General features: G+C 34.1%; 1 protein-coding gene across 1 annotated transcript; it reads right to left on the reverse strand.

Moving 5' to 3' along the window:
- Window positions 1-2756: 2756 nt before the first annotated feature.
- On the reverse strand, window positions 2757-10821 carry LOC129806658 (RCC1-like G exchanging factor-like protein). The gene is made up of 3 exons (XM_055855422.1): window positions 10620-10821; window positions 9649-10554; window positions 2757-3170 (listed from the first exon to the last, which is right to left on the reverse strand). The coding sequence occupies exons 1-3, from the start codon at window positions 10729-10731 to the stop codon at window positions 2833-2835; spliced, it is 1356 nt and encodes a 451-aa protein (XP_055711397.1). The 5' UTR covers window positions 10732-10821; the 3' UTR covers window positions 2757-2832.
- Window positions 10822-10824: the final 3 nt, after the last annotated feature.

The raw sequence follows: 10824 nt of genomic DNA on the forward strand, positions 1-10824 counted from the left end.
AAGGTGAATTTACTCAGTTGCCCGGCCAACACTTTCACACGGCGAAGACTCGTACGGGTGTAGCCAGCAAGTACAGGTTCAAAGAGCACGACAAGTTCTCGAAAAAATATGTGGTTTGGATGGCAATCTGCTCTTGTGGACGTCGCAGCGAAGAATTTTTCATGACAGGGACGATGAACGCGGATATCTACATTAAAGAGTGCCTCCAAAAACGACTTTTGCCACTATATCAAAGCCACGACATCCCTCCTCTATTTTGGCCTGATTTGGCATCATGTCATTACGCGAAAGCCACCCTGGAATGGTTTTCCAACAACAATGTCAAATATGTTGATAAGAAGGTCAACCCGCCATGCACTCCAGAAGTCTGCCCCATTGAGAAATACTGGGAATTTTGAAAGGAGACTTGAAGAAAAAGACTAATCCAGCCAAAGATTTGCAGGACTTCGCATGAAAGTGGAAGAAAGTCGTCAGAGATCGTAGGGACGACCTTGTCCAGAGCCTTAAGAGGGGAGTAAAGAAGATGGTGCGAAGATTTCGCGGAGAAACCGGTTGAATGACAAAACAATAAGTGGATTTGAATCACAATGAAATACCCTTTCAAGAAATATAAGGGTTGCTCTTGGTTTTTTTGTGACCATGGAGAAGATACTTCAGTTTAGAAAGAACCTTAGACATGTCTCTACTGGAGATGATTTGCCTCCCCATCCGTGGTGGAGCAATTCCTGCCAAGGGATAGAGTTTGTCCACCGGAGTGCTTTTTAAGCATCCTGTTATAATATGGGCGGTATATCGTACACGGTAAAAACTTTTGGACACTGACCAAAATATTGGAACAAGTTTTTCTTGGAACACATTTTTTGGAATCAATTTGTACCTAGAGAAGATATTTGTTTGTTCCAAAAAGTTTTCTTTACAGTTTTGTCACGAAATATAGTTACAATTTTGTTACAGTTTTCTTTTGGAACCGTTTTAATACGGTGGAATGTCTACAAATTTGAGTTGATTTCGTTTTATACAAATTTGTTCCTGAGAGTTGGAATAGAATTTGTTGCACTTGGTTGTTTTGTTCCCACTGTCAGGAACAAATTAGTACATTTTCTTTATAACAATATTATTCCTACATCTGTAACATATTTGTTCCAACAATTTTCAGTGTCCGTGGACGAGGTAATTTTTGGAACGAAATTGTTACTCATATGGGGAATCTTTTTGTTTCCATTCTCGGGAACAACTTCGTGTAAGTGATTTCGTCTTACAGTTAAGGCTTATACTTCATGCTTATACATCAAATAAAAATCAACTTGAGAGTGTTTTATACAGACGCGTGCATGACGAAATCATTTGCTTGTGCTGGCAGCAGGAGGGGAAGGGAATCTCGAATTAAAAAGTGACACCATGTAGCACGAAAATTGCCACAGACGAGGTAACTGAGTGTGAGAGGAGGGATACGATTTTATATTAGACGAGCTATTTTTTGGAACAAATTCGTTACTAATATTGGGTATCTTTTTGTTCCTCCTAGAAGATACAAATTTATTCCAAAAATTTTCGGTGTCCGTGGACGAGCTACGTTTTGGAACAAATTCGTTACTAATATTGGGCATCCTTTTGTTTCTCCTAGAAGGTACAAATTTATTCCAAAAATTTTCGGTTTCCATGGACGAGCTACGTTTTAGAACAAAGTTGTTACTAATATTGACTATTTTTTGAGTCTCGTAAAATGAACAAGATTGTGCCAATAATTATGATGTCCGTGAACGAGCTAATTTTTGGAACAAATATGTGCAGAAATTTTTTACCGTGTAAAGAGCGATTTGAAAGATTTAGTGATCTGAATTTGGTTGCAGTACAATTGGAACACCCTGTATATCTTATAGTATTGGAAATTGCAAATGCTGCAAAGCTTACGATTTTGTACGATCTATATTCTCAATCAATATAATTTAGGGGAAGACTTCGAAACTTCGGATGACGAAAGTTCCGTACCGTTCGATTTTTTCCTGTGTTTCTTAAGGAAAGTAAGGAAAAATCGAGTGGTACGAAACTTCCGTCATGCGAAGCTTTAATGCTTTCCTCTTCCCTTCCTCGGAAAAAGCATTCAAACCGAAAACATGGCCTAAAATGAGGGTTTCTCATGAGAATCCCAAATTCCACAAGCCAAAAATGCCTAAAAATTACACTTTTCTTGCGCCGTCGCGACGATGACGGACGACGCGCCGGCATCGTCGGAATCGCGAAAATTCTAAAATGTGTGTGGATGGCGAGAGTCTAAAATAGAGTTTAAAATCCACAAAACTTGCGATGATCAGTCGTCTCTAGTTCTTTCACTCTTCTCTGCTGCTGCTTTTTTTGCTTTTTATTATTCTCTCTTGTACAACATGCGAGAAACTTGTTAAATTGTTATATTGTTTAAAATCCGAACAGCACATATATAAATATTTGAAGAAAAGTGAGAGACACATTCGGTGTGAAATAAATATAATTCACTTTTTGTGAAAAGCACAATGTGACTCTGTTCCCCTTTCCCCCTTTTCCTTTGAGGGCGTCGGCACAGATTTATGAATGAATGCAAATAATACGCTTTTAGACCATCCCCCACCCGTCAATTCATAATTCACACAAGTTTAATTTTAAACAATCGCAGTTGAACCTCATGCCATCAGAAATAGCCGCATCATGTGCAAAAATAGAAGCAAATATCTTTTTGGCCTGAGGATCATTGCAGAGAACAAAAAAAAGAAGAAAAACATTAATGAGGAGGGACTTTTACCTTGCATTTTTTTTGGTCACTGGGGTTACTTTTATTTTGACTTGCAATCTTCCTCTGTCTCACACGAAAGCTTTACACAGAGCCAGTGTATGATCCACTCCACAGCTGATCTTCATCACTTTGGCCCCCAGAGATGCCTTGAAGGGGAAATACATGTCCTTTGTGTGTCCCAAGCCCAGACATCCGTGCTTATTCACTCCCCACATAAAGACATCCCCATCAGAGTTGATTGCACCCATGTGGCTGATGCCACTGTAAATTCCCGTCACCATGCTATTCCTGTTGAAGTCATTCCGACCAAACAGAGTAGCTGGGATCTGCTTGGGCGTCAGAACACATTCGGCCTGAGGTCCAAGACCAAGTATTCCATAGCCCCAAACAAAAACATCGCCATGATCTGCGAGAAAAAAAGGCGACAACATAGGCACAATAAAAAATATTCCATCTCACCGCAATTCGCAAATTCGCACAGTTGCTATAGAAAATACACAACTCAATTTTAACAATTTAGAGTTTAGAGATTCTTCTACATTAGAAAACGGGCATGACGTTTCCTATATTTCCCATATGTTTCTAGCGAGCCGAAATTTTTTTTGAGTTTATTAGCTGTTTTCTGTCATTGTAGAATAAATTAGCAAAAATACTAATACAAAATAAAAGCCAATTTAATAACGAAGAGGCAACCGAAAACCCTAAATTGGCAACCTACTTACTTTTCGAGATATCTCGTGAAATGTGTACGAAAACAGGAAAAAAATTACACTAAAACTGGTCACATTTTTCAGAGCTAATATCACCCCCTGTTAGGAAATGTTCCTAAGCTTCACTCACAAATATTACTTCTCTCTTATTACTTCTGTATTTTTTTTTTGTTGCTCAAATAAAAGCTTCAGTCTAGTGTATAAAATAAGGGTTTGCAGAAGGGTTCGCCGTTTCTCCAATGAGATCGGTTGTGAAGTCGGAGGCAGACGCATATTGGAAATTGGAAAAATAAATATTATTATTATTATTATTATTATTTTTGTTTTTGTTTTTTTTTTCAACTTTTGTTTCTTTCAGTTAGTCTTTGGAATCTTCGTCTTCAGTATTTTTTTTTTTTTTGGAAACTTTGTCTTTGGAAATTTTGTCTTTCATACATGTTGCACAATTATAGGAAATTTTGCTTGAAGTTACATTTTATTAAATAAAATAATGAAATTACAACTTTGTTTTTTTTTAATTTTTTTAGTTTCGTCATTTAGGGCAAAGGGAAATTTTCCATGTTTTGGGAAGTTTTTAGTTTCGTCCTTTAGGGCAAAAGAAAATTTTCTGTATTTTGGGAAGTTTTTAGTTTGGTCCTTTGGGGCAAAGGAAAATTTTCTACGTTTTGGAAAGTTTTTAGTTTCATTCTATCTAATATACAGAAAATTTCCGGTACTGAAAAAGCTTATCAAAGATTTATCCATTCACAACAAGAACGACCCACCACATGGTAAAAATTTCGACAGAAGGGAAGAATTTCTTCTCATCAGTTTTTTGACCAAAGGAACAGAGCTAGTTACTTAGAATGTTCTGATTACCCCCCAAAAGTTAATGTAAGGAATCCAAATACCATGTGGATTTTCTTCTCATCCTACTCCTTCATATCCAGAAACCACTCTTTTGAGAGTATCTCAAAAACTAAATCATCGATTCCTTTCATTTTTGGATATATTTTAAAAGTAGTCAAGGCGTACATTTCGCCCTTAGGAACCAACACTCCCCAGGTAAACTTAAAATTGCTTGAATTTATCTGTAGCATTGAAAAGCATTATGTTTTATAAAATTATAAGGCTGAGGCACTCTTAAAAAACGTAAATTTTTGGAGTACTCACAAATGGAAATTGTGCTCCCCATTTCTAAATCCGGCCCTAGATTATTGATAAATTTATAAAAAGTGAGGATCAGTGAAATCAACAAAAATATTCTGATTTGCTAAGTTTAACTCAATGCCCTCTCTTTAGTCCCTACTATCCCTAGTATCCTATAATTCTGTTAAACCCTTCCATTTATGTCAACTTGCGATCTTACAACGTAAATTACCAATAAGTATCACATTTTCTATTGAATCTTTCCTTTAGCTCGTGATTCGGAAATGTAAGTTACCCGAAAAATTCCTAAAATACGGTAAATCCGGTAAATCTTCTCTCTCCGGAAGTACATACTTTCCCTTTGGTTCTATAAACTCATGTTCCGAGTGTTTAAATTTTAATCATTCTACTGATTTTTTTTCGTTCGAAATGCATTTGAAACACTTCATTAAACGGATTGAAGGAGATCATTCGGCAGTAACCGAAGCTTAGAAAGATTGTCTGTATCTATAAATTTTTCCACCTGATTTATCTAACATTGCTTTGTCAACAAACTTTTAGCCGATACTGAATCTTCTTTTTATCCTAGTAAATTCCTGTTTCAGGAGTCTAACTTTACATATTCAATGTTCTTATTTTGAACGATCATTTTATCGACTTTCTCATTCTAGGGATCTTCTATACACATCTGAAACTTCTTTAGAGGTAATTGAGAATCCCTTCCAGAACCAGTCGGAAGCATAGTACAAGTAGAGTATGCGTCGGGACCAACAGAGCTTAGAGCAACATAGTTATACATTGTGCCAAAAAGTCAAGTGTTTTTTTTATTGATTTTTTAGACCTTAGAAAAGCAATTTATTGCAAAATTACTTTTCGTGCTTTTTTAAAACTACTTAATTTAGGACTTTTACAAAGGTATTAATTAAGTACTTATTGTTAAGATTGACTCATGCCATTTTATTTTCGCCATTTGTCACAAAGTCCTGACGATTGTCCTATTTTTAAATATTTTTTAAGTAGTTGAACGTTCTATTCCACTTGAAAATTTCTCTGAAATGAGTATGCCCCTTCTATTGCAACTGCGCGAATTTGCCGAAAAAAAACAAAGCCAGTGAAAAAGAAGCAGATTTGAATAATTCCGCAGGATGTCATAGTTATTTTCTTCCAACCCCTCCTCCGTGTTCAATGGCATCAATAGAACATTATATATTTTGCAAAATGCTATTTTCACTCGATGCCTCACAAATTATCTCATTAATGTCTATTCTACAATTTATAGAATCCCACACAGCGTCCAATTCAATTTAATATGACTTTTCAGTCATCCTCTGTGGTGTTCTTCAGTTGCTTTTAATAGTGGAAGTTAACCGATATATTTGCAATAAATATATTCATATAAATCGTACATTCATTAATTTTAATATATGCCGAAACGTGCTTCATTTATAATTTTTGCACCAATGATTGCATGACCTAAATATTTTTAAAATTTTGAACACTGACTGATGTTGCCTTTCTTTGAAAAAAAAAAAAAGAGTAGTGAACATTGCCGTCTTAGCATTGTTTTTTAACCTCAGAGACAAAACAAAAGAATCATCCTTTCATGTTGTAAAGTCTTCATAAAATCAAATTTGAAGTGATAAAAGCGATAAAAGCTAATTTGGTCAGTAAAAAAATTAATTTTGATGAATAAAAAATTAATATTGATCGGAAAAATCAAATTTTGTCAGTAAAAAAACAAACTGATCAGTTATCAATTCAAAGTGAACAGCAGAAATTCAGTTTAATTTGTAATGGCTGCGTCACACCTTTTAGATCAGGAAAATTTCATGAAATCGAAATTCGGATCCATGTTGAATATGTCTGATCAGAACTGATTTTTTACTAATCAATATCGTTTTTTTATTACTGATCAAAATTAACTTATTTCTTGATCAAAATTCATACTTTTAATTATCGAAATTGTTTGAAATGAAAATTCATTTTTGTACTAACCAAAATTGAATAGATTTTTTTTATAGATCAGAAAAACAAAATTTAACTGACACGCTTTGTATATGTCTATCTCATTCTTTCGTACTCTTCTTCTTTTTTTTAAACTTCACAACAAATTTAATTTAGCTCATTCGAACAAAGCGTGTGAGAAAGACAGAGATTTGAATTTGGACTTCATGAAACTTTCCTGATCTAAAAGGTGCGGCGGAGCCATTAGATCAGAAAAACAAAATTTATCTGACTGAAATTAATTTTTTCAAAGAATAATTTTGTTTTAACTGAACAAGATTCGATCTTTTTACTGGTCAAAATTGAATTGTTGACTGATCGAAAATGTTTTCCATTATCGCTCTTTTATTACTGATCAAAATTGTGTTTCTTGCAGTATAAAATTGATCTAATTTTCTAATCAAAATTTTATATTTTCACTGATCCAATTTGTCATTTTTACAGACAAAAGTCTGTCAAGTTGCTTGTAAAAAATTGAATTATTTTATGATCAAAATTGCTATTTTACTGATTAAAAATACAAAATTTATCTAAACGAAACTGAATTTCTACTGAGTAAAAACGATTTATATTACTAATCAAAATTGATCTTATTTACTGATCAAAACTGACCAATCCTGATTTTTTACTAAATAATAATATAATTTTTTGATTACTGATCAAAGTTATGTTTTATGCTCTCCGAAATTTACTTATTTCTTAATCAAAATTGTGTTATTTTCTAATTGAAATTTATTTATTTACTAATAAAAATTGATATTTTTACTGACTTTAATTTGTTTTTAAACTGATCGAAATTAGTTTCCGATCAAAATTGCTTTATTTACTGATAGAAATGGATTTTTTACCGACTAAAATTGTTTTTCTTTCTAATCAAAATTGATTTATTCACTGATAAAAATTAAACGGCTTACTGATCAAAATTGATTTTTTTTATTGACAAAACTGTTTTATATTCATGGCCAAAATTGCTTTTTCATTACTGATTAAAATTGATTTATTTATTGATCAAAATTGGTATTTTCACTGACAAAAATCATTTTTTTGCTAACCAAAATCTTATCTTTTAGCGATCATTTTTTTAACTAAACTCAATCTTTTTTCTTACTGATCAAAATTGTATTATTTAATAATAAAAATTGATTTATTTACTGATCAACATTATATTTTTTGTGAATGATTTTTACTGATCAAAATGGTTTTTTTTTGTTTGAGTGAAATTGTACTTACCATCAAAATTATTCAAAATTAATTTGTTTACTGATAAAAATATATTTTTATTGATAAAAAAATTCTGTTTTATCACTGAACAAAATTGATTTTTTACCGACAAAAACCGATTTATTTACTGATCGATATTATTTTTTTGTGGCTCCAGCTCACCTTTTAGATCACGAAAATTTTATGAAATCAGAATTCACATTGCTTTCTTATACATTACATTTCTTACACGTTTTACATTTGTCTATTCCATTCATTTGCACTCCAAATTTGATTTAGCTAAATTGATTTTTTGTGGTGTTTAATAGAAGAAGAAGAGTGCGAGGTTTGAGATAGAACGAGATGCGAATTTCGATTTCATGAAATTTTCCTGATCTAAAAGGTGTTCCGGGGCCATTATTAACTAAATAAATTAATTTATTTACTGATGAAAATGGTTTTTCTACCGACCAAAATTATTTTATTCTTTCTGATAAAACTTGATTCTTTATAGCTCCGTCATACCTTTTAGGTCAGGAAAATTTCATAAAATCAAAATTCATCTCTTTTTTCTCTAGCGTTTTATATATTTCTGTCCTACTTTTTCGTACTCTTCTTCTTCTTACGAACATCACAACAATTTACATTTAGTTCAGTCCAATTTTGAGACCAAACGAGTGAGACAAACTTATGTAAATCTTTTGAGAGAAAAAGAGACGTGAATTTTGATTTCATGAAATTTGACTAATCTAAAAGGTGTGTCAGAGCCATTATGATCAAATTTGTGTGTCAATACTGATAAAAATTGATTTAATTAATTATCAAAATTGGCATATTTACTGACCACCATTTTTTTCTAAACAAAATCATTAGATATCAATTTCTTTTTATTCCCTAAAAACTTTTTCATACTAACCAAAATTTTAATAATTTGTAAAATTTTGTTTTTTTTTTTAAATAATCGATTTTTGTTGACCAAAATTGATTTTTTACTGACTAAAATTGAACTGTTTACCGATTGAAAAATTGATTTGTTACGGCTGCGGCGGCTCCGGCACACCTTTTAGATCAGGAAAATTTCATGAAGTCGAAATTTAAATCCCTTTTTTTCTTACACGTTTTGCATATGTCTATCTCATTCTTCTTTTGAACATCATAGTAAATTCAATTTAGCTCAATCGAATTTCGAGAGCGAAAGAATGAGATAGACATATGCAAAACGTGTGAGAAAGAAAGGAATCTGAATTTTGATTTTTTGAAAATTTTTCTGATTTAACAGTGTGCCGGAGCCATTACTAATCAAAGTTGCTTTATTTCCTGATCAAATTTGAATTTTTATGACTCCAGGACACTTTTTAAGCCAGGTAAATTTCATGAAGTCGAAATTTAAATCCCTTTCTTTCTCACACGTTTTGCATATGTCTATCTCATTCTTTCGCACTCTTCTTCTTCTTCTTTTAAACATCATAGCAAATTCAATTTAGCTCAATCGAATTTAGAGAGCGAAAGAATGAGATAGACGTATGCAAAACGTGTAGGAAAGAAAGGGATTCAAATTTCGACTTCATGACTTTACTATTAACACTGTTTTTTTTTTTAATAACCAAAATTGATTTACTGACTGATCGAAATTGATTTTTTCTAATCAAGTGAATTTTCTACCCTCGATTTCTACCAAAATACTGGATACATTTTAACGAATTAGTAAAATATTCTTCGAGAACAATTTCAGCGGGAATTTTAGACAGAACTAATTCAAATTTTCAAAAATTACAGGAAATATTCAACAGCTTTCAAAGGAAAAAATAATGGAAAAATTATTTTAAAAAAAAGGAAACTTACCGTTGAGAACGAGGCAGTAAGATCCTCCTGACGCAATGTCCGTGATCCTTCCAAGACTTTTCAATGATGACAAGTGGACAGGAGTGTGAATCTGTTGAACTCTGCCCCCCAAGTTGCTCAACTGCCCGTATTCCGTGTTGCCCCATCCAAAGACTTCCCCCTTATCACTGAGCGCGAGGACACAATCCGCTGCGCAAGCCAATTTGACAATTTTCTCACTGGCAATATCGCCCAGAGCTTGAGAAATCTTTCCGGAAGTTTCATACGTGCCATTCCCATTCTGGCCATCAGCTCCCCAGCCACACGCGAAAACTTTTCCGGATTTTGTGAGGAACATTGTGTGATCTTGTCCGCAGTAGACACTGGACGTTTCTTCGTTTTCCAGAGCGAATCTGTAGATTATGTGACTCTTCATGTAATCCTCCCCTTCGACAATTTCCCTGCCCAATTGCCCGTAAGAATTATTGCCCATTGCAAATATATCCCCAGATTCTGCTAGCAGGATTGTATGGGCACGTCCTGCTGCCATGGATTTTATCTTCAGCTTTTCCTCTGGGGATTTTTTGGGCAGTTCAATGGGAGCTGGGTAGACAAGAAGCTCCATGGGGCGATTTGTCTCGCCACCGTGCTTGTGAAAACCCACTTGGCAGTCTGTATTGATCCCTGTTCCAAACACCTGGATGCCTTTGACTTCCTTGGTGAGGAACAGGGAGAATCCATAGCCACAAGCCACGTCCAGGACGTCATGGGAATTGGCAAAAGATTGCCGGGTTGGATGTTGGACAAAAGCTGCGTATGTCTGTTTGTGTTTCCACAAACTAGTACTCACACCCAGTGCCCCAGTCTCTGATAATCCCCATACAAACACCCGATGATCTTTGGGGCCGGAAACCCTGTATTTATCCACTGTTTCAGGACAAAAGATGCCCAATTGGAAGATGATTCCCGAGAAATGTGAGGTTATGTCTTACCTGGGATTTTGTCTTCGTCTTGCAAGAGTACACTTCGACGATTCTTCCACGCTTTTGTACTGAATCCTCTGCGGAAATTCATTCTACACACTTTCACTATGCTTTTTTGCATTTTTTTTTTGAATTTTCTCTGATTTTTTCTCAAAAAACACTCCACACTGGATCACAAAACAATAACACTCCGCCAACTGCAGGGGTCGAGAAA

Source organism: Phlebotomus papatasi, chromosome 3 (assembly GCF_024763615.1).
Source record: "Phlebotomus papatasi isolate M1 chromosome 3, Ppap_2.1, whole genome shotgun sequence".
Taxonomy (NCBI): Eukaryota; Metazoa; Arthropoda; class Insecta; order Diptera; family Psychodidae; genus Phlebotomus; species Phlebotomus papatasi.

What these genes read in the sequence shown, in the direction of transcription:
- LOC129806658 (XM_055855422.1), bottom strand. Translation starts at nt 10,731, where the DNA reads ATGCAAAAAAGCATAGTGAAAGTGTGTAGAATGAATTTCCGCAGAGGA. An exon ending in AGACGAAGACAAAATCCCAG is followed by an intron (nt 10,555 to 10,619) that starts GTAAGACATAAC and finishes GTCCTGAAACAG; the next exon opens with TGGATAAATACAGGGTTTCC. An exon ending in TTACTGCCTCGTTCTCAACG is followed by an intron (nt 3,171 to 9,648) that starts GTAAGTTTCCTT and finishes TTTTTCTCGCAG; the next exon opens with ATCATGGCGATGTTTTTGTT.